The sequence below is a fragment of the Carya illinoinensis genome, chromosome 16 (genome assembly GCF_018687715.1).
Source record: "Carya illinoinensis cultivar Pawnee chromosome 16, C.illinoinensisPawnee_v1, whole genome shotgun sequence".
Lineage (NCBI taxonomy): Eukaryota > Viridiplantae > Streptophyta > Magnoliopsida > Fagales > Juglandaceae > Carya > Carya illinoinensis.
In genome coordinates, this window is record NC_056767.1 from 27,258,248 (window position 1) to 27,282,272 (window position 24,025).

Below are 24,025 nucleotides of genomic sequence, written 5' to 3' on the forward strand. Positions count from 1 at the left end.
AGAAAATGAGACTATCATATGCAAACAGTAGATGATTAAGTTTAGGAGCCCCTAGACAAATTTAAATACCAAGAATAGCTTTATACATAGCAGCATCTTTTAATAGACTGGTTAGTCCTTCAGTACACAAGAGGAAAAGATAAGGAGAGATGTGGTCCCTATCTCTTAAACCTCTTGAGGATACAATATTGCCAGTTGGAGATCTATTAATCAAAACTAAAAAAGAAGCAATCTTCACACACTTCATCACAAGCTGAACTAATTTTTCATGAAATCCCAGATTTCTCATGATAGATTCCAGAAATCTCCATTTAACCCTATCATAAGTTTTATTCATGTCAAGCTTAAGGGACATAAAGCTTTTTTTTTTTCCCTTCTTCCTCTTAAGAAAATGAAGAACTTCATAAGCCACTAAGACATTGTCTATTATTAACCTCGCAAGTAAGAAAGCTAATTGAGAATCAGAAATTACAGCAGGTAACACTTTTTTTTTCTATTGGCAATAACCTTTGAAATTAGCTTTTAAATCACATTACATAAGCTAATGGATCTAATGTCATTAACTTTCAAATGGCACTTTTTCTTAGGACGAAGGGTAATAAAAGTATGATTAACAGTTTGAGGGAAATCACAAAAATTCAAGGCATGTAAGACTGCAGATGATATAGAGCTACAAAGATCAATCTAAAACTTTTGAAAGAATAAAGGGGGTATGCCATCAAGTCCGGGAGTGGGGAGCTTTTGAGGGTTGCATCTCCTTCATAGCTTTAACTACTTCATCAGAGTGTACTCCTTTATAAGCTCATCATCCATAGAATTTGAGACTTTTCTCTCTATTTTATCAAGAATCACATCTTCATCTCGAGTACCTACAAAATTAAATAAAGAAGAGAAATAGTTAATAATGAGCCTTTCACATTGCTCCTCTTCATTCCAACAACCCCCATCATCCATAAGTCTTAAGATGCTATTCTTCTTTTTTCTTTGGGAAGCTTTGGCATGAAAGAATTTAGTGTTTTGATCCCCTTCAGCTAACCAAAGAGCCTTTTATCTCTGTTTCCACATAATCTCCTCCATTTCCATCCATTTTTGCACTTGCTCAGAAGCTTCACAGACTTCACTATTGCTAAAAAATGTTAGATCCCTCTGTTGTTCAAGTTTAAACTTATTTCTAACTTCTTGGAGCTTAACATGAACCTTGCCAAACTTGGTCTTATTCCATATTTTTAATCTGGAACTGCAGTTGGAGGTACTCTCTATCACTCCTTGCAAACAATTATGTGAAATAGGAATTCTCCAAGCATCCTTAACAATCACAAAACATTCTCTTTCAGTTAACCACATTGCCTCAAATCTAAATGGTAAAAGGCCCCTTCTATTAATAGCACCCTCCAATTCTAACCAGATTGGAAAATGATCATAATAGGCAATTGAACCATGAGAAACTAAGGCTCTATCATATAGATTGTACCATGACAGGTTTCCCACAAACCTATAAAGTCTCTCAGAAATCAGAGCTAAGTTTTCTCTTTTATTGCACCAAGTGTACCTCGTGCCATTGAACCCCAAGTCTTTTAACTCACAATCAGATAATAGCTTTTGAAAGTCAAGCATTTGTTGGTTTGGTTTATCCCTTCCCTCCCATTTCTCCTCAAGAGTAAGAATCTCATTAAAATCTCCAAAGACTAACCAAGCTACAAAAGGATCCTTTTTTAATCTCCTTATCAACTCCCAAGTTTCTTTTCTTCTAGCAATTTCAGGTTGCCCATAAACTCCTGTTAAAAACCAATGTCTTGAATCATCTATCACTTTAGCATCAATGTGAGAAGAAGAGTAGGTAAGGATTGATAAATAAATATCCTTCTTCCATAAAAGAGCCAGTCCCCCACTTCGACCCAAAGCATCAACTGTTAAACAACTATTGAATCTTAATCGAACTCTACATAACTCCATACTTGCAGCATTCAATTTTGTCTCTTGCAAGAACAAAACATTGGGATCTTCTTTTCTGATTAGATCAGAAAGTGTATGAATATCTCGAAGGTTTCCAAGCACTCGAGTATTCCAGCTTAATATCTTTATTGATCTCGGTGGGTTTGTGAACCAGCCACCACTGAAATTTTAAGATTGTTTTCATCCACTTCCCCATCAATTTTAGCTTCATTCTTTAATCTCTTTGAAGCTCTAGATAGCTTTAGTATAGAATCAGAATTAGAAGGCTCTTTGATCCCCACCTTAGAATTGACAGTAAGAGGTTTGTAACTATAAGGCCTTAACACTCTTTCCCTCTTTCACGAGACATAAGAGAGAAAAAAAGCATCAGACATGTCATGAGATAGATCCTTCCCGTCAGTTTGTTTTTCTAAAACCTCACCAATGGCAAATACTCAAGTGCCCCTCTATAGAGCATTATCCATAGAATCTTTTATCAAATAGTCACCATTTAAAGCTCCTACAATATCGCCAGAATTCTTGCGTAATGGAAGTTGCATCAAGATATTCTCCTCACAATAAACTCCCTGTAATGATCCGTACAGATTACGATCAATACTCTTCAACCAATCCATAACTACATTTGAATTATCATCATTAACTATCTTTGCAGGAGTTACCGATGAAACTTTGGCAATCGGAACAGCCCCATGATCCACCACTCCTGCCTCTTTGATTATTGTATCAACCTCGAGTAGAATCACCAAAGTCCCCAAAGCTACTTGCACGAAGCCATGGACCATAATGAAAGTTAGAAACTATCATCTTCTCCATGGTTGCAGTACGCTTATCACAATCCCGATGACTATGTCAAAGAGTTTCACAAAAATAACAAAAATTAGGAAGTCGTTCGTATTAGAATCGAACCCATTTGGGTTGGGATGATGCCACACAGATCTTCTTTCCACGTAACAACGGCTTAGACACATCCAAGCATACTTCTATCCTCATGAATTTCCCCAAGCCAACTCATCTTTCTCTAAATCCACTTCCACTATCTTCCCCCACTACCTTTCCAATGATGTTACCCATGTTACAATTCCTGGACATAATTAGGAGATCATGGATTCTAACCCAAAAGAGAGCCTTTGATAATGCAACTTGGTCCTACTGCAGATGCTTCCCATCACTTGTCAGCACCAAGTGTTTATCAAACGCCCAAGGATCCTTACGTTTAGCATGTTTTTTTATCACAAAGATCTTCAAATTCTGCAATAAACAATGTAGGGCTAACATCCCTAATAGAAATTGTCTTCATTGGATGCCAAATCCTCCTCATGGTATGCTTAAAAGCTTCCTTATTGAAGTGCTTATCAGTGAGGAGTTTGAACAACAAGCAATGCTCATCCCTTACAAGAGCATCATCAAGAGATTCTTCCTCCACCTCTAAGAGTTCCTCCTCTTGTTCTGTCAAGGATGGACGCTCACATATCTTCTCCATATTAACATCCATTCTATAACCTTATGCACTCAAGAGAAATACCAAGCACAGACCTGCATACAGCAGGGAAAGAAACCTCTACAGGGAGAAACTCACGAGAGCGATTGGAAATCTCTCGTATTCAAGTGAAAACAATTCCATATACTTGAAGTCCATTTCTATAGTACAACATACATGTGGTTTCTAAAATGAATAAAATAAAATAGAACTAAGACTTAAAATAGGGGTGGGCAGCGGGGCCCTGCACCCTGCTACCTCACCCCCATTCGCCCGCCCCGGCACAACGGGGTACGTACCGCCCCGCATCTAGTCCCCCTAGCGGGGGCGGGGGGCAAGGAGGGCCCAACCTCGCCTCGCATTTTCCCCGCTCCGCTCTCACTTATATATATATTATATATATAAAACATAAATATATGTTTATATATATAAATATATATTTATATTTTACAAATTGTGTATATATAAATATATATATTGTAATTTGTTAGACTTGTTCACAAAGTATGCATTGGCAAATTTAAAAACTATATAGTTTAAAAACTACTACACTACAACTTACACAAAATATGCACTAGCAAATTTAAAAACTACATAATTTTTAAATTATAGTCATATTTATAAAATTTAAATTTACAATTTAGATCTAAAAATATATTTTTTATCACTTTTAGATTTATAAATAATTTTTTAACATAATAAAATATAGTCAATATTTAAAGTGGAAATGAGGCGAGACATATTAGATATCTGCCCTGCACACCACGTACCCTACCCGGGGGATGCGGGGGAGGATGGCGGGAAGGAAAACCCCACCGCTGCACCATACGGGGAGGGGTGCGGGGAGGGGGCTACCCCGCACCTTATGGTGCGGGTAGCACCCCTAATTTAAAAGGCTAAGATTGTGTACAGTTGTTGAACTAAACTAAACTTATCTCAAACTAATCATTGAGGGGACTCACTAATTTTTCAATTTTCTATAAAAAAAGTTAAACTTATTTCAACATAAATTATACGTTTTAATATATAAAATTAAACGCATATCAATTTTAAAAAGTTAAACACATCTCAATAGGATCTATAAAAAATACTACTATTCATAACTCAATAAAACTCATCTTAAATAATCTAAATTAAAATAATTTGGATTAGTTGAAAGGCTAGCTCTTGAATTATTTGAGAGATAAAAAAAAAATGAAAAAAAAAATTCCAATAAGAAAGTGTAACCAAGAAGCTATAACCATTTAATTAAATAATTTAAATTGGTCCTTTAAAAAAAAAATTGGTGGCCCATCCTAATTTCTCATGTGCCACTGAACGGGTCGAATAAAGGGATGTAATACAAGTATTTAGTATATTTCTCTCTCTATGGTGCCTTTTCTCTCAATCTAACTATCGGCATCCTTCCTTCTCCTTCACCCAAAGGGGGTTGGAGTTTCCGCTACTCCATTCCTCATCTTATCTGGCTAACACCGGAGCTATTTATGGTTTTTTTTTTTCGTCACTTTTCGTCCATAGCACCAAGAAGCACCGCTATTGCCTTCCGACCTCCTACGATCACCACACGTCTTGCCAGCAGACTCTCCAACCACTGATCTATTGGACGGTAGAAGAAAATAGCTTAAAAGATACCGCGTGTGGTGTTCACATGCCATCACGCCAGTGAAAGTTAGCTGTCGTCACACGTAGCACTAATGAGATAAGTGGCTTTGAATCTTTCATATCCGACCATCACCTTATCTTCTAGAGTGGTGCGTGAGCCACACAGACAATGATGGTCCTTTGCCAATGTATCGACACTTTCTCTGATTGTTATGTTCTTATATTCTTGCTTTCCCTAACTGATGATCAAGATAAAATAGTCGTGAAATATTCCTATAGCCAGTCCAGACAAACAAGTTGCAACACACTCCGTTTTATTACGACTAAAAGTTGTAGTCTAATAGTCTTTTTATCAGACTATTCAAAAACCGTTACAATCGACTTTCCCTTAGTGAAAAATGGGTGGGAGCCAATTTTTAGCTCCAGATTTTTTTTTTTTTTTATTTTATTCTACTAGTGTTGCATTTATTTGCTTTGAGATGATTGTTAGGAGCTCTCACTCATTACATCTTGTATCATGTTATTCGTAGTTTATCTATGAATCTACTTGCTTAGGAAAAAAAGAAAAAGAAAAAAGAAAACGGGTACAATAGGATTGTTTATATAAAAAAATTTAAAAATTAAAAATATCTCATGTCCTATACCATTTCAAGGATGACTTAGTATGACAATCATACTAAGTCATACCTCATGTCCTATACCATTTTCAAAAAGGATGACTCGGTAAACTAACTAAATTAATACGCATTTGCCATTCTACATTTTTCAATACCTATAGCCTATAGGATTATCGTTCCCCTCATGGTTTGATGAAATTTATTTAAAATTCATTTTATTTATAAATCAGTGTACATAATATAAACTTTGATAAATCTTTCCAATTTGAAACACCATCTATATACATAAAATTGTTCACCCAATAATAGAAGAGAAATACCATATTTAAAAATAAATTTTATAAAAATAAATTCATAAATTAAAGTAGTTTTATATAATATATTTGATCTATTTTATAATAAAAAGATTTTATAATTTATATATTATAAATTTGTATATTATAAATATAATTTGTATATTTATGCAAATTTTTTTGTAATTAAAATATTTTATAATAGCATATATTGAGACTTGAACCTCACCGTACAAAAACTGCTAACACGCTATATAACTGTTCTGGCTTCGTCCCTTTTCATTACTTTATACTTTAGTCGTGATGTTGACTGATGCCGAATCAAAGGGATGTATGCGAACGCGGTAAGGTCCACCAAGGAACCAGCGTCTTAAATGGGACGGAATTTGCAAGAAAAATAACAAGAGAAGATGTTGCTGTCTTCGTGGGAACGTAAATGCTCTCAGCTCTGCCGAGAATTTCTTTAAACTTCCGCGCAAGCGTCCAACAATGCCAGCGAAACACGTAGTAGCATAGCACCCATAAACGCTTTCCTTTCGCCTTGCTTTTACCAAACGATGGACTTCTCAAAGTCTCCCTTTTTTTTCGTCTGCCTCTAGAGTCAAGCGGAGTAGTCAAATCATCCCCACTGCTCCGACTATTTCAGACCTCTATACTCTCTCTGAAAAGGTGTTCGGAGTAAAATACAAACATGGCAACTGAATTTTCTTCCTTGATTTGCGCTATGAGTGGGGCATTGTCTCTGTTGGTGCGTTGTTGATGCAGTTTGCAACTCCCAGTTGGGTATATTCAGCTTTGAGAAGGTGTGTAAAAATTGCAGCTTTCTTTTTATACTACTTTGTGCGATTCCTTTTAGCTGTTCTACAAGTCAATTGGCATTCTTTCTTTGAACTTGTTTGTTTGTTTGTTTTCTTGAAGCGGAGTAGCAGAATATGTATGGTGGTGCACTGTATTTACTTCTTCCTATATAATCTTAATGAACTTAAATTTAAATGAGCTTAATCGGAACTAAGCTGATGAAGCCAACAATATCGGCCATTAGACCGAACAACGTAAATTCTGTAGTGATCTTTTTCTTCTCCGTTCCTTTCCCCTCTACATTCTTCTATTGGTTTATTTTCCTTCTATTTTTTTTATTTTTTTTAGTTTCAAATGATTGGCTCAGATAGTGATGGGAAATTTACTTCATTAGTTCTTTTTAAGAGCTATTAGTTGTTAAGAACATATTTTTGGTTTTTGTGAATTTCCTTCCATAATATAGTCATAAAAATTGAAAAGAGTGACTCTATAAAGTAGCTAACGCTATCAGTATGTCAAAGTACATTTTCGCAAGCTTGACTGGCCATCGTTGGTACTTATTTCTACCTAGAAATGAACTCTACAGTATCACTAGTTTTTACTATTTCATGAGGCGACGATGATAACCAACTGGTGTTTTCTCAAGTTTGATTGCCCCATATTTGATATTTCTGCTCATCTACGTCCAAGGTGGGCTTGTATATATTGTTCCTGATGTTACAATTGGACACAGACTAGCTAAAGGTTCCTGGTTCCTACACTTATAACTATTGTGTTACTCTTGTTTTCAGAATTGGGCTTATGATTTGTGATGCTAGAAAACGTTATAGCACAAGTGTGCGTATGTTTTTTCCTGTTTGCAGTGAACAAAAAATGTAGAGTTGAAGTCAAATTTTGTTCTAAAGTTTATTGTTTTATGTTATATATATTTTTTTAAAAAGTACATTTTAAGAAAATGTATTATGAAAGATGAAAATTACGTTGCGAAAAAGGAAAGAAAAATTAGGTTTTTAATTCAAAAGTATCAATGATATTGGACGGGCTTCGTAAAAATGATATCTCGCTAATATTTGAAATAATTTTCAGCATTTTTCATGTTAACTATATTTGATCATTCAAAAACTTCAGTAATATTAGAATTTTTATAATTTTTATATAGTTTTTACAATATTCCCAATTTCTTTTGTCAATATTTGTCAAATATTTTGCCAATATATATGCTATATTGCCTAATACTATTCTAGGCGATAGTGTAAGAAATCGTTCTTGCTTCTTGTGAGTGTCGCTCATATAGAGTGAGGTATGGTGATGTATTAGCGATATTTGAACTATGATTGCTACCAAAAATTGTGCTTTTGATATTTCTCATATTGTAATGCCCCAAATTGAGTATTAGAGGTTATGAATGGATCCCACATTGTCAGGGGGAGATCTTGTGGTTACTATGATTTTAATGAACTTCAATTGGAACTTTGACTAGTCCTTTTAGAGTAGAAGCCATGATATGACTTGAATTTTTTTTTTTTTACCATTACAAATGGCATCAAGGCCAATCCTCAACCAAAGGTGTGGGACATGGGTTGTACCATCAACCATAGAATGGCCTAGCAAGGATGTTAGAGATTTAGAGGGAGATTCATACCCACGGTTGAGTAAAGGAGAATGGTGAATGAGTCCCACGTTACTTGATATGGAGAAGTTATTCTGAGTTAAAGTGATTCCATGAGGTTCCAATTATAATCTTGACTAGCCCTTTTGGAGTAATAAGCTTATGTGTGACTTGAGCTTTTCCTTGAGTCATTACACATGCTTCCTCCATTTGACAGTTAAATTAAACTCACACTTTGAAATGGTCATGCAGTTCTTAGCTGTAAAGAAAATGTTTATGCGATACTAGCATGTGATACATGCGTTCTGATTATTTTTCTTATACTCTTCTGCAGGTCTAATTAATAAAAGATGTCTGGTTTTGAAAAAGACGACATACCTATGCTTTCAGACACAAATGGGCAGTTTTTGGACCAACATGCAGATTCTCAATTCCAGAGATTTGCATACAGGACAAGGAGTGCATCAATTTCCATTCCTATGGACTCAATGGAGTCCTATGCAAGTGAAACTAATCTTGTGGGCCATACTGGTCCTTTACGGAGTGAAAGAAGGACTCCATTCATACAGATGAGTGGTCCACTATATGTTAGCCGCAAACCTGAAAGCCTTTTTTTGCCAAATCAAGGTGTAACAGGACCCAAAACAATGGAACCTTTAGCAAGCAAGTTTACTTCGTTTAAAGGCAAGGATCAAGATGACTGGCCACACGACAACAATTTTGGGAAAAATGAACATTTGCTGAGGTCTGGGCAGTTGGGAATGTGCGATGATCCTTATTGCACAACTTGCCCAACATATAACAACTTCATAGCAGCTCAACAAATGAACTCTAAAGCTTCATTAGCTTTTGATCCTAAGGTGTTGTTCTTTCTTTACCCAAAGGTTATTTTTTTTGTCTGTCCTAATGGTTACTGCCATATTTCATGTTCCCCTGTATTGCTTTGCTAGACAAGAATAATTTTTTTATTTTATTTTATTTTTTTATACACGCCTCTCATTCTGTAAAGCTACATTGTTGAATAGATCTCGAGTTGGATTCTGCTTCTGTCACATGGAAGACTTTTTTCCCAAAAAATATGGGTATAAATAGCATAGGATCTGTTTCAGTTCATAAATTATTTTCTTTAGTATTTATTTGAACTTTTTGATGAAGAAATATTTGCCATACTTGTTCATGCATGTTTTGCATGTAACCTATCTGTATTAAATTTAATTTTTTGAGTCCTACAACTCCTGGCATCTGGCAGTTTGAAATGAAGATACACAGTCTTATTACTTATCAAAAAAGAGATGTCAAATCCTATTGATGCATCTGCCATCACCTCCTATATAGAAAATCTAAGATTTCCATAAGTGATTGTCAATGTGCATTCTCCCAGGCACAGCAATAACCTTCGCTTGGTCCAGATAATATGGTTACATAATAAAGAAGATGAGCCCAGAATAGAAAAACTTTCAAGTACAAATAATCTGTAACATGGTAAGAAATGCCCTGGTCAATTATGAGTGTTCGATATCATAAAAGAAGTGTTGACGTTAGTAATTTAAAAGCTTTACTTAGTTCATCTATCTAAATTAGAAAAGCCTGTTATAGGCTTTCCAATTTGGCGTATCGTAAAGAGCCTCCTTGTGAATAGACGCAGTTGTCAGCGGCACAGCAAGTAAATTGTTCAGAGGGAGGCAGTTACTGTGTGGATCTAAGAAAGGAAAAAATAATACAAGGCATTCATCTACCATATGCCCTGAGAAAAAAAAATCAACAGTCTCTATAAAAAACTTGGGTAGATATTTGTGAAGAACAGGTCTACCAGGACTTCATGTAGCTTTTGGTAATTGAATTTTAGGTGTGATGTGCAAGTTTTGTTACAAGATCTTTCATATCAGAAAAGCATTGAGCAATGCTTATCCGCTACACTGAAAAGAAGATCCTGAATGATGAAATTAGATTATGGATTGAAGAGATTCTAGTTGAAACTTCCTATCAATGAGCAAAGGGTTGTATGTGTATCATTTTGCAAGTAATGATACACGTACGACCCTTTTTACACCCCTTTATACAACCATGTTTTAAATTGAGGGTAATTCTGTAAAAGGTTGTTATGTTTATAAGTTATTTTACAAAAATGCCCCTTATTTATAACATGGTTGTGTAAAGAGTTGTGAAAAGGGTTGTGTGTGTATCATTTTCGAAGAGGCAAAACTTTTGCAGAGAAGTCAACATACCAAGTAAATGTTTTAAATCACCACGAATAGCTATGGTCAACTCTCCTATTTCACTCTTTTGAATAACTCAATGTAATGAAATGTTCATTTACTACTTGTTTGGTGCTTTTGTTTGTCATAATCCCTTTTTCATCTAAGATTCCTATTTTTATGATTTTTTTTTTTTTAATTTCAATTTAGGTTTTTCTTTTCCGTCAAGCTGAATTCTAATTAGAAAAACTTTAATACTATTACATTGGGATTTCCTATGTGCAATGGATCACCTACATAGCTTAAATTGAGTGGAAGTTTAGGCTAATAGGCTCCAAAAACTTTAAAATTTCATGGGGCAATGTGATAAGATTCTAAAGCCCACCTATTATTATTTTTTCTTTAATTTAAGGATGCTTTAAATCTTGTTTTTATACATTGAAGCTCTCTAAATTTTTCTAAATTTTAGTGGAGGCAATTGCCCCACTTGCTTTGGCTCCATCACTGGCGAAAGCTCTCTTTGAAATTTTACATTATTTGTTCTATAACAATCTAGTTGAGTCCTTTTTATCTTTATTTTTTCGTTTATCTTGAATTTTGTTTTAGATATCAAATTTGTTAACTTGTCTTGCTCCATTGATATCAAAATGTTGTTCTTTTTGGAAACCTATTTCTGGGTTTAAACTGTAACATACCTTGTATTGGTTGGGAGTTTTGTCCAGGCTTTGAATGATCTTGCTAGAAAGTTAACTGTGGATATGCTTTAGGTTACCTGGATGCATTTGTGGGGGAAGCATAGGAAGGTTTTATTCTTGTTGTTGTACTTTGCTAAATACTTGTTTAGGTGTGCTTACTTGTTGATCATCATCCTCTCTGGTAATTGGCTAAATTTGGAATCAGTTCACTTATGTGGCCATTTTTGTTACTGGATCAATTTAGTATTTCTATTGATAAAAGGCATCATACTACAACAATATGGGCACCTTTTTGGTGTAGGACCTTTTTCTTATTAATTCTCCACATCCCTCTGCCCCACGACATAGGAAGGATAAAAGAAAATAAAAGAAACACAAAAGAAAATGGAAAACAGATTTTTGTCTTCTAAGGGATGAAAATCAAATGTGTTTGTGGTCATGAATATGTTACGATTGGTTTGTAATATAAATGTTGCATCCTAAATTTAGTCCTGTTTGGTACCATTCTTTTTTCTTTCAATTCCCCCCTCCCCATCCCCCCACCCAAAAAAAAGCAAAATTATCAGATCTGTTGCTCTATTATTTTTGTATTTTCCTTTATTGGGTTTGTATTGAAAGGAAAAGGAAATGTTTGCTAGATTGCGATGCTCTCTATTATGAGGCAGAAAATTGTGGAGGCCTGGTACTACTGGTATGTACAGTCTTTCTGGCAATAGAAATAATTTCTTAGATCAGGGTATTCTAGTGTCACATCAATGCTGTTGCATTGGCAGTGGGGAAATGGGATTGATAGAGCTTGAGGTTATTTTGTTTCATGGAGGAAGCAGTAGTAATTTTCACAAGAGCTGGTGGTTTTACGGTTACTGTCTAGTGGTGCCAGTGTTGTAGGTGGATATGTTAGATGTCTTGCTTGTGTTTTCTAGTTTTTATGCTAGTACTTTTTTTTTTTGGTTGAGGTTACCCAGATTCATTAATCTACCATTATCTCCCCCATGAGTTCATCCTGTTTCATTTTCTCTAGCTTTTGTTATCTAGAATATGATGTGCAAATACTTGCTTGGTAAGATTGTTATGCATAAATTGCAATGATCTCATCCAGTTTTATTACTTTGATTGTATGTAGTTTCATAATGTTCTCTATGGGGATGCCAAAGGCTGGGCCAAGGGTTTTTTTTCTTCTCTCCAACAATATATTCCTGGCATCATGAACCCTCATGCTAAAGTTGTGCAACAATGGAACAAATTTTTTGTCATTTCTTGCTTGGTGGCAATTTTTGTGGACCCATTATTTTTCTTCTTGCTATCCACGATAGAGGTATGGCATTCTTGCATTGAAATTTCTCTTTTTGTGACCATTACTTTTATTATAGTACTCTTCTTTGGAAATTTTTTTATTCTTTACAAAAAACAAATTCTGAATTTATTTGCTACAGAAGCAGAGTACAAATAACATAATTGATGCTACTTTTTCTTTCTTTATGTGTGTGTATACATATGTATGTCTGTAAGCATGTATATGATAAGTACGCCTACTTTCATTAAGAAGCAAAAAGGGTGTTACCCAAGTAAAGGAGTAGAGAAGCAGCTAAATATAAGGTACAAAGGTCCAGGGCCTGAAAACTAGATATTGAAAAACAATTTAGGACAAGCATCTAGTGGTAAGGAGTATTGAGAAGAAAGCCTTTGCTTTTCTTGTGATCAATAATATTTTGTTTACCAATCAAAAGACAAAAGAAAGCCTTAAGCTTTGCCACCATCTTCTCACAATCATCGAAACTATGATTTCTCCTTTCTATCAAAATACACTATATCAAGAAAGACAAATGCTCTCCACATATATTTGCTCAGCTGGCAACCAAACCTCGCTTTCCAACATTTAAAGAGATCCAACTTACTTTATGGCATGACCCAACAACATGCAAAGAGATCCACCACAAAAAGACATGCCACCTTTTTTAGAGAAATGCTTCAGCCACAAAGAGATCCCATAAAAGTAAACCCACAAATTGACGTGGTTTGATGTAGTATGTTAGATTGTAAAACTACTTTTATTATAAAGTAAATCTAGTATATCATATAAAACCATGTCAGTTTGGGGATTTACTTTTATGGGATCTTTGTGGCAGTAGCACTTCTCCCTTTTTTATAGTTGAACTTTGAAGTTGATAAGATGTATTTTTTATGCATAAATGGAGTCATGTTATAAATTTTGGGCATGAATAATATTATAAACAAATCGTGTTTTGTATAAAATCTTGAAGATTAAATAATAATTTCATTGTTAGAAATTACATATCTTTTTTTATATTTATCTTAGACTTACACCTGTCCCTCTTTGGTAAAAATATATATCTTTAATATATATATTACACGTAAAAGTATTTTTTATATTTATATTAGAGTTGTATCAGTGTATCTTCATGGTATAACTCTAAGATAACTCTTGTAAAAAGAGGTATATGAAAAATGGTATTATGTATTGGATTAGAAGGTGACAACTGAATTGGAGAAGTGTGTTATGACATTGTATAATAGTAGAATATCCATTCAAGCAAAAAAGAAACTTCATTAGACTGCTATACAACACCTATCGTTTGGGGTGCAAAATACTAGATTTAAAAAAAAATGATATGCTCATTAAAGATAGATTAAAGAATGAATATATCTGTTTAAACAGGGGTGGAACATATTGAGGGCAAACATGGAATGTCATGTTAGATGGTTTTGCCAGGTGCCAAGTTAATCTATTTATACACAAATGAGTAGGGGTGTACAGAAACCGATGCCACCGACCACCACCGACAGGAACCGGCTGGAACTGCCTGTGAACCGGTCGGTGGACGGTAGATATTCTTCAGAACCGACCTACGTCGGTTCGGCAGCGGTTTGGCCCTGGTTCAAACCGCTGAACTGGCCGACGTAATAAGTTATATATTTTTTTGATTTATACGTTACTTAAACGACGCCGTTTCACTTAAGTGAAACGACGCATCTGAAGTTCAAAAATAAAACTAAATGAAACGGCGTCGTTTGGTGTTGTTTCACTCTAGGGTTTTAACTCCGCGATTCTTCTTCAGTTCTTCTCACTTCTCTTCATCTCTACGCCACCCCCCTCCTCTCTCTCTCTCTCTCTCTCTCTCTCTCTCTCTCTCTCTCACGGCGCATGCAGCCATGCAGGGCCTCTCTCTCTCTAACTCTCAAATCGCACCTCTCGGCGTCGTTGATTCGGTGGTTTTTTTTTTTTTTGTATTTTCGGTGGTGGTTTTTTTGGTTGTGGTGGTGACTTTGGTGGTTGTTTTTTTTTTTGTTTTTTCGGTGGTTGTTTTTTTTCGGTGTTTGGTTTTTTGGTTGTGGAGGAGAAGATCAATGGGAAAACATCCATTTTTTTCCTTCTCCACGGTGTTGAACTGGAGCATTCCGAGGTAAGAAGTAGCTTCCATCGCCACCGTAGACGCCGACGAACCGACCGGAGTGACGCCGAGACTGATGTAGACGGTTTTCTCCCCTTTCAACGGCCAGTTTCGGTCTAGATTTACATGATTTAGGATATATTGGTTCGGTTTCGGTTTGGGTCCAAAACCGAAACCGAATGGTCGGTTTTCACCCCTACAAATGAGAATGTTTAGATTCAAGTTTTGAACATCGGGGTTTTGGAAGGCAAAAAATAAAATGGATAGAAGTAATGAGTCAACTAGTACCCAAGTTACTAATGTTACCTCTGTTAAGTGGAGTTGAGTAAATCTTTTGAATTTTCTTCTGATTATAAATATAATTAAGTAGAAAAATGAAGAGGAACCCCGTAAATATAATTTAATAGAAAAATTAATCAGTTATGTTTTTTTCTCAAAAAAAATATAATTTAATAGAAAAAAGTATTTTCATACAAATTAGATTAAAATTTTAATGAAGTCAGCCCAAAAAAGAAGTCTATGGAAGAATGTCTAGAGCAGTTATCTGCATATAAAACAATCATAAGAGATATTTCAGGAAAGCTCCACGAATTGAAATTTGAGTTATTTCTTTCTTGCCAAATAATCCACATTACTTATAATAGGATATGATTTCAACTCGAACTACTTTTGTTTTGACCTTTCCTCTCTTTCCACGGAGCACTTTAACTACTTTGGCATCAGTCAGTGAACCGAAAAAGAGGGAAAGCTAGCGACCACAAATCTCTCACAATTGAAGAATGTAATATGAATACACGATCAACTGTGTCTCCACTAGACATACATATCAAAAAAAATCCCCAAGAGTATTCCTTTCAATGAGAGTATCTCCTATCTTTTTAAATCCAATGCAGCTTGTTGAGATTAAAAAAAAAAAAAAAATCTGCGGTACCTTCGCACATTAGAGGCTCTTCAGAGGACATGTAGTTGATTAAGAAAGCAATAAAGTGAAATGAAAATCTAGATAAGTAAGGCATTACGGTTTGTCTTTTCATTTTTTGGAAAGAAAAAATGCCTTGAAAACTCTTTCAAGATACAAAAAGAACGTATGTTTAAAAAATGTAGAAAGAACAGTAATTTGTCCAAGAAGTTAAACACCTGCACATGAACTGTGGGAAATGCTTTGTCATCTGAAGATAGATGACATAAAGAAAACATGCTACTACAAATCTAGGTAGATTTTATTGCTACCCTCCTGCAGACATCATGAAAAGCCAGTGGTCCCAGGTCAATGCTTGCAGTTGAGCTGTTGGCTATATTCTTCAGATCCACTCACAACTTGAAAATCTTATCAAAGCAAGCAATAAGGTATGAGGAATGATTAGTAATCATCATCATTATGACTGGATGGAAAATTGTCTTTGTTGGTGAATCTATAAACCATATCTATCTCTTTTTTAAAAATTGGCAATTCTTGGACGAAAATCTTTGTTGTCCACGGTCTGTCTTCTGTGACCGCGATCATGTTCCTAACTTTGTTAACCCATGTTTTACATTTGAAATATATATTGTCCTTGTGCTTTTACATTTGAAATCTATAATTTCCTTTTGGTTTACCATAGCACAAGATTACTTGCCTTTTCGCTCCTTGAATGCAGGATAACAGGTGTATAGTAATTAACTGGCCCCTGACCAAAACAATTGTGGCTTTCAGAAGTTTGACTGATCTCATATATTTCTTCCGCATGCTTCTTCAGGTAATTGCTTCATTTCCATTTGTAGAAGCTGCTTTTGTTATTTATTTATTGTTGTTTTTGTTAGGGGGCATGCATAATTGAATTGAGTATACCCCGGGAGGGTATAAATGTCAGATGAAAGGCTGTAAATATTGCAACAGTAAAAAAAAATATTGCAATAGCCAGAGGGTAGGATAAGATCTTGAATCATCTACCATTTTACCACTTTTCAATTCTTTATTCTCTCTAAACCCGAACTTCTACTATTATTGTCATTTCCATTATCATTATTATTGAAACTAGCTAGTTCATTTAATAACCTCCTGATATGCACTATATGCTGAAGCCTTTGTGGAGGGGCTACCCAGACGGAAATGCCCCTAGAAACCCACGGCAACTGCCCAAAGCCTTTCACCAGTCCACCCTAAAATTAAAGCCTGAACATGCGCAGAAATAAACCTGGGCTGCCATTGCCAATAAGTGCTTGAAACACAACAGGACTGTGAACAAACCTGCCTCCAAGTATGAAAGCAAAATCAATGAGGACCTTGACGAATACTAATTGTACTAGAAATGTATTTGGTCCACAATCCCAAGCATTGGGGATCAAATGACAATTACCCTTGTAATTTTGCTTAATTGAAATCCAAATCCTTGGTCAATCTATAAAGCCCATATGAAAAACATAACTTTGATAAAATTATAGTGTTGAATTATAGTTGAGGCCCTTTTAAAGGTGAACAAATTGGAGGTCAACGAGGTTGGCAAAAATGGATTAGGAGGGTTTTGAAGCAGGCAAATAAGGGAGGGTAGTCAAGGGTTCACAGACTACCGTCAATGATGGTGCAGCAATGGTGATGGGGGATGCTGATGGCGAGATGAGATTGAGACATGAGAGAGGGACATATTGAACTGGGGGAAGTTGTCAAGATAAGTCAAAAATGTTGTATGAATGGCCGAATGGTTGGCCTTGTGATTTCTCTCTATTATATAAACTGTACAAAGGAATTCTATACATGGAAAGAACTACGTATATGCTAATGTTATCCCTATACAATCTGTCAAATATTAAGCTAATTATACGGAAGAGTAAATCAAGGAAACAAATATGAAAACAATTATGGAAACAAATATGGACAGCTTTGCTGTCCATTGATAGCCCCCCTCAAATTGATGCGGGGTGATCAACAAGCATCAATTTGCTACTTAGGAAGCAATGTCGATGACAAGTGAGAGCCTTGGTGAAGATATCAGCAATTTGTAGTTCAGTGAAAGAGTGATAACACGAGCTTCAAAGGCTTCACGGATAGAGTGACAGTTGACTTCAATATGCTTTGTGCCTTCATGATAGACAGGATTGGTCGTGATCTGAATAACACTTGTATTATCAGCATGTAAAGGTGTAGGATCGGTCTCAGAGAAGTCTAACTCAGCAAGCAAACCTCGAAGCCAAATAATTTCGGAACAAGCAAGAGACATCGCATGGTACTGAGATTCTGTAGATGACTTAGAAACTCTGTCTTGCTTCTTACTCTTCCAGGAGATCAACGTATCACCTAAGAACATGCACCAACCAGTGATGGAGCGACGTGTATGAGCACAACCAGCCCAATCAACATCGCTATAAGCAACAAGACAAGGAGAATTGTCTGCAAGAAAGAATAAGCCATGGGCATAAGTGCCTTGAACATAGCGTATGATCTTATGGACAGCAGCCAAATGAAGATGATGAGGAGTCTGAAGAAACTGGCTCACTTGCTGTACAGCAAAAGAAATATCTGGTCTAGTGATGGTGAGATAGACAAGGCTACCTACCAATTTCCGATATAAACTGGGATTAACAAGTAAGTCACCCTCCTCTTTGTGAAACTTGACATTTAATTCCATGGGAGTATTGACAGAGGTAGCTTCCTGTAGTCTAGTTGTAGCCACCAAATCCCTAGCATACTTATGTTGATTGAGTGAAATACCAGAGGGACTACAATGCATCTCAAGACCAAGAAAATATGTGAGAGACCCAAGATCTTTCTTACGAAAGGATTCTGAGAGATGGTTCTTAAGCTAGACAAGTAAAGCAGAATTGGAACCAGTGATCACAATATCATCAACATAAACCAAAAGAACAACAATACCCATGTCTGATTTCCGAAGAAACAATGAAGTGTCATACTTGCTCTGCTTGAAGGAAAATTCTAATAAAGTGGTTCGAAATTTATCAAACCAGGACCTCGGAGCTTGTTTGAGACCATAAAGAGAGCAACGAAGTTTACACACATTGGAGGTCGGAGAGGGAAACAATCCCGGGGGTGGCTTCATATAAATACACTCTTTAAGATTCCTGTGAAGAAAAACATTCTTAACATCCATCTGATGTAGTGGCCAATCATTGGAAGCAGCAAGAGCTAGGATCGTACGAACAGTGGTCATCTTAGCCATAGGAGCAAAGGTCTCCTTGTAATTGACATCATATTCCTGATTATTCCCAAGGGCAACAAGCCGAGCTTTATAATGATCCAAACTCCCATCGGAGCGAACCTTAACTGAGTAAACCCATTTGCAACCCAGAGGAACTATAGTGGAAGGACAAGGCTCAATGTCCCAGGTGTGATTGGCCTCTAGAGCGGCAATTTCTTCCTGCATAATTTGTTGCCAACAATCATGCTTGATAGCATGTGAGTAGCATGTGAGAATATCAAAATTGGACAATGCAGCAGTAAGAGTTGAAATAGAATTGCCAGAAGAAAACCCTCGGATACACTCGAGAAGAGCAACGTACCAAAGGCTCTGGAGGTGCGGCAACTGACTGATTCCAGTGTATGTTAGGATTAGATATCGGGTGATCCATTGGAAGAGACTGTGGGCGGGAGCGTCTCGTATACACCATACCTGATTTAAAGCGAGAACTGACTTGATGAAGATCTGAGAGCTGCTGCTCAAAGCAGGGGAGGACCACAGTAAAAGAAGAGGGCATAGATGACACATGAAAAAAATGTTGATTTTCAAATAAAATAACATTCCTAGAAATGCGTGTACGATGTAATGTAGGATCATAGCAAACAAATCCATTTTGACACATTATATTCCAAGAATGCACATCTAACAGATTGAGCAGATAATTTATGTCGCTCATGAGGAGGTAAATGAACAAAACATACACAACCAAAGATACGAAGATTATCGTAACTAGGTTACTTAGCAAACAAGCGGAAATAGGGAGACTCCTTGTGTAAGACTTGAGAAGGTAAACTATTAATCAAGTGAGTAGCAATCTTCAGAGCCTCAACCCAGAACATGGATGGAACAGAAGATTCTAACAAGAGAGTACGTACCACATCAAAAAGATGACGATTTTACGTTCGGCTACTCCATTTTTTTGGGGAGTAGCGGGACATGAACATTGATGGATAATACCTTTAGAAGCCAAGAATGCCTGAAACTCAGTAGACAAATATTCACCACCAGAATCTGTGCTTGATGTCTTAATAGTTGTAGAGAATTGATTGTCAACATACGCTAAAAACTCGGTGAAAGTACGAAAAATCTCAGATTTAAAGCGAAGAAAATAAATCCAAGTAAATTTGCTATGATCATCAATGAAAGTCACATAATATTTAAATTTTTCATGTGAACTAACCGGGGAAGGTCCCCAAACATCACTATGTATAAAATCAAAGCAGTTAGAAGCTCTACTAGCATGCAAAGGAAAGGGAAAAGTTTTGTTTTTACCAAGTTTACAAGAATCACACTGAAGAGATAAAGAAGAATGTTCTTTATTACCAAGAAAGCCAGAGAAATACGTGAGATAGGATCTGAGTATTGGGATGGCCTAAACGATGATGCCACACCATACTCAGATCAGGAACATTATTACAAGCAAAAGACTTAATAGAAGAAACTGGAAAAAGTGTTGGAACAGGTAAAAATAGTGGAAACAAGCGCCCCACTTTAGGTCCCTTCGCGATTGGCTCCCCCGTTACCTGGTCTTGCACAACACAACTATCACCAGAAAAATTAACAGCACAATTGTTATCAACTAATTGACCAACAGAAATAAGATTTGTGGAAAGCTGAGGAGCAAGAAACACATTAGTAAATGTAGACAAGGCATCTCCGACAGCAGCTATTGGAAGAGAACTGCCATTGGTAGTCTGAATGGCAGAGTGATCAGCATAGGGCGGAACATGACACAGAGTTGTGGGAGAATTCGTCATGGATTAGAAGCCCTCGAGTCTACATACCGAAGAGTAGTTGAATTGTTACCTTGAAATCCCATCGCAGATAATGCTGAAATGAGCATCTGTTGCACCATTTCAGGAGTTCAGTAAGTTGCGGCAGGAGATGCAAAATCAGAGGAAGCACCTGAGGAAGAGTCATGTGCTATAGAAGTCGATGCGGGAGGAATAGTAATAGAAGTCTGAAATGCTTGGGCCTGACGATTCTGGGGGCAGATACGACATTCTTTGATAATATGACCATTTTTCTTGCAATAAGAACAATACTTTTTAGGACACTTGGCAGCAATATGCTCATATTCCTTGCAGCAGAAACACTGCAAATTTTTAGAAGTCATAGGTGATCCTCGTCCTTGGGCAGCATAAGCCATAGTTGCCGTCCCGGAACTGCCATGAGATTGCTCCCGAATAGCTTGAGTACTAAGACGTTGTTCTTTGTTAAGTAGCTCACTAAAACAAATATCAGGAGAGGGAACAGGAGACCTATTCAGTAGAGAGGAGCAAACAGATTCATATTCCGAACGTAGTTTCATAAGAAACTGATCACGCCTGCTAGTCTCATGAAGCTTTTGAATAGTCGAAAGAGCAGCAACAGGAACATCCGCTATAACCAAATTAGTATATTCGTGCCAAAAAGTCAAAAATGCCAAGTAGTAGTCTTGTATGGAAAGACTACCATGTTGAAACATGGCAATCGCATGTTCCAACTGAAAGCGACCAGCATTATTATCTTGATGATAAACCTTCTTCAAGTAATTCCACATGGATTGAGCAGAGCGATAAGCCTGCAAGTTGGTGACAATATGTGGCTCCATTGAACCAGGAATCCAAGACATCATCAGAGCATCAAGCACAACCCAAGAAGGAGAAGACACGACATCCTTGGATTTGTCAGTGTTGGATGTTTGTGCAACATATGTGCCATCAATATGGCCTCAAAGGTCTTTTCCCTTGAGGAAAAGTTCAAACTGAAAAGCCCGAGTAGAGTAATTTTTGCCTGTAAATTTGACACACGTAGGTGTAGAGTCCATTGCAAAAAAAATGGAACTCGAGACAAAGCAAAAATATCCAATAAAATAAAGAAACCGAGAGAAGGACCTGTTGCCGACAAATGAGAGAAGCCAAAAAAAAAAGCCCAGACCAAAATAAAGATGCTGAAACCACCCAATCCATGAAAAACTCCCAAAAAAAAAAAAAAAATCTGAGAACGAAAGAAATACCAAGACCTTAAACAGAGGCTGCTGAAAGACACCACTCCAGAAGAGGAATGTGTCGATAGATTGAGAGGGTGTCGAAAATGCCCAAAATGGAAACAGAAGCTGCCGACAAAGACTACCCCGGAAACAGAAGGCCGAAAAACACGAAGCTTTGACGTCGGGCGTGATACACCAGAAACAGAAGGTGCCGAGAGGTGCTGCCGAGACTCAGAAGATGCAGACACACGAACGCCGACACACGAAGCCGAGAAAAAAAAAATTATTCACGCGGGCAATAACGAAACTGAGAAAAAAAAATTTCAACCGGCTCTTGATACCATGTCAAGATAAGTCAAAAATGTTGTATGAATGGCCGAATGGTTGGCCTTATGATTTCTCTCTATTATATAAACTATACAAAGGAATTCTATACATGGAAAGAACTACGTATGTGCTAATGTTATCTCTACACAATCTGTCAATATTAAGCTAATTATACGGAAGAGTAAATCAAGGAAACAAATATGGAAACAAATATGGACAGCAAAGCTGTCCATTGACAGAAGTTTGGGGAAACTTTGAATTGGGAAAGTGTATATTTTGTGCATATACATGCCACTAATGTTTGCCACTTGTATTTTTATTTGTGGAATTACCGTTTGTTCAGGTCAAAATATAATCAGGTTAAATAAATAAACTCGATAACCAAACGGACCTGTTCATTTGAGTGAACTCAAAATTGAACTGAACTGCTGCACAGTCAACACGAGTTGGGTCAATTGGGTGTTTTTTTTACAGCCCTAACTGTATAATACCTTGAGCCTATTAAAGTTTTTTAATTTATTTTATACCACTCCAATTTCTCACATGCAACTCATATGATCAAAAGGCTAGTGGATAAAAGGGTTTTAAAATAGGAAAATGGCAAAGAACTTTGTTTTAAAAGGAGTGCATTTTTGTGAAAAAAATTAAAAAAAAAAGATATTTTTTTGTACAAAAATGCCCTCAATTTAAAACAGAGTTGTAAAAAGTTGTAAAAATGGTAGCGTCTCAATTTTCATCTTCACCTTAAAGCAAGCAACAGGACGTATAGGTTATTACACTTTTCTCCATTATCCTTAGAAAGCTCTTTGATTTTGCCATCATATTTATTCGTCTTATAGCAACTATCATAGGCATCCTCATTTATTTTTCTTGAATGTATGGTTTTTTTTTTTAGAGGTAAATTTTATTGATGATATGAATGAAATAAGTAAAACCCGTGTACACATGAAGTATACAAGAGAACACTAAATACATTCTAGGATTCAGAAATTAAAACCAGAAAGTCGTGAACATTATTTCCATGAAGCACAATAACAGAAAACCAGAGCAATAAAGTGTAAAAAAAATTCTGAAGCTCCGCCATTGTGCGTTCCCTATCTTCAAAGCACCATGCATTTCTTTCCAACCAAGTACACCACATAATGCACAACGGAATTGTCTTCCACCCGCCGCCACTTGAAAACAGCCTTGAATCCCTTTCCAACAAGCGAGTAACTCTACTACCCTCAATGGCATTACCCAAGCTACACCAACTCTTCTAAATATCTCATCCCATAGCACTCTTGTCACCTCACAATGCAATGATAAATAATCCACTGATTCACCATGCTTTTTGCACAGATAACACCAATCCATCACAATGATCCCCTTCTTCCTCAAATTGTCCGTGGTCAAAATATGCCCAAAAGAAGCAGTGCATACCAAAAAAGCTACTTTGGAAGGCACGCGAGACCTCTAAATACTCTTCCACGGGAAAGGAAAATTACCTTGTGGTGCCAATAACTTGTAATACGGCCTCACTGTAAACTTCTTGCTACCGTTGGGCCTCCATTGCATCCTATCCCCCTGTGAGGTTATACCTCCCATGGAGTATATCAAGCTGAAGAATTCTGAAACAATATTCAATTTCCAATCATGAATATCCTATTAAAGAGGACATTCCACTGGTGAGAACCATGAGAAAATGCAATCAGATCTGCCACAGAAGCCCTGTTGACTACAATGCGATAGAGAGCTGGAAAAACCCTATCAAGAGCACTATCACCACACCAAATATCTTGCCAAAACTTGATTTTGGAACCCTCGCCAGCCAGCCACAAAGCTGATTTGAGTTTCAAAACTCTGCCAACCCCTCCTAATAAATTTCTATAAGCCCACGCCATAACCCGCCCCCCTCTCTCCCTTCATT

The 24,025-nt window shown here is 36.6% G+C and overlaps 1 protein-coding gene across 4 annotated transcripts in view; it reads left to right on the forward strand.

Annotated features, from left to right (window-relative positions):
- Window positions 1-6,275: 6,275 nt before the first annotated feature.
- LOC122299070 (probable cyclic nucleotide-gated ion channel 20, chloroplastic) overlaps window positions 6,276-24,025 on the forward strand; it is a 39,912-nt gene continuing 22,162 nt past the window's right edge. The window contains exons 1-5 of one of the 4 annotated variants that reach the window (XM_043108982.1): window positions 6,276-6,446; window positions 6,542-6,745; window positions 8,684-9,209; window positions 12,363-12,554; window positions 16,287-16,385. In XM_043108982.1, coding sequence (XP_042964916.1) covers window positions 8,700-9,209; window positions 12,363-12,554; window positions 16,287-16,385 — 801 coding nt within the window. In that variant the 5' untranslated portion in view covers window positions 6,276-6,446; window positions 6,542-6,745; window positions 8,684-8,699. Of the gene's footprint in view, window positions 6,746-6,857; window positions 6,877-8,683; window positions 9,210-12,362; window positions 12,555-16,286; window positions 16,386-24,025 lie in introns of those variants that run through there. The other 3 variants (XM_043108981.1, XM_043108984.1, XM_043108983.1) reach the window with 3 other exon arrangements.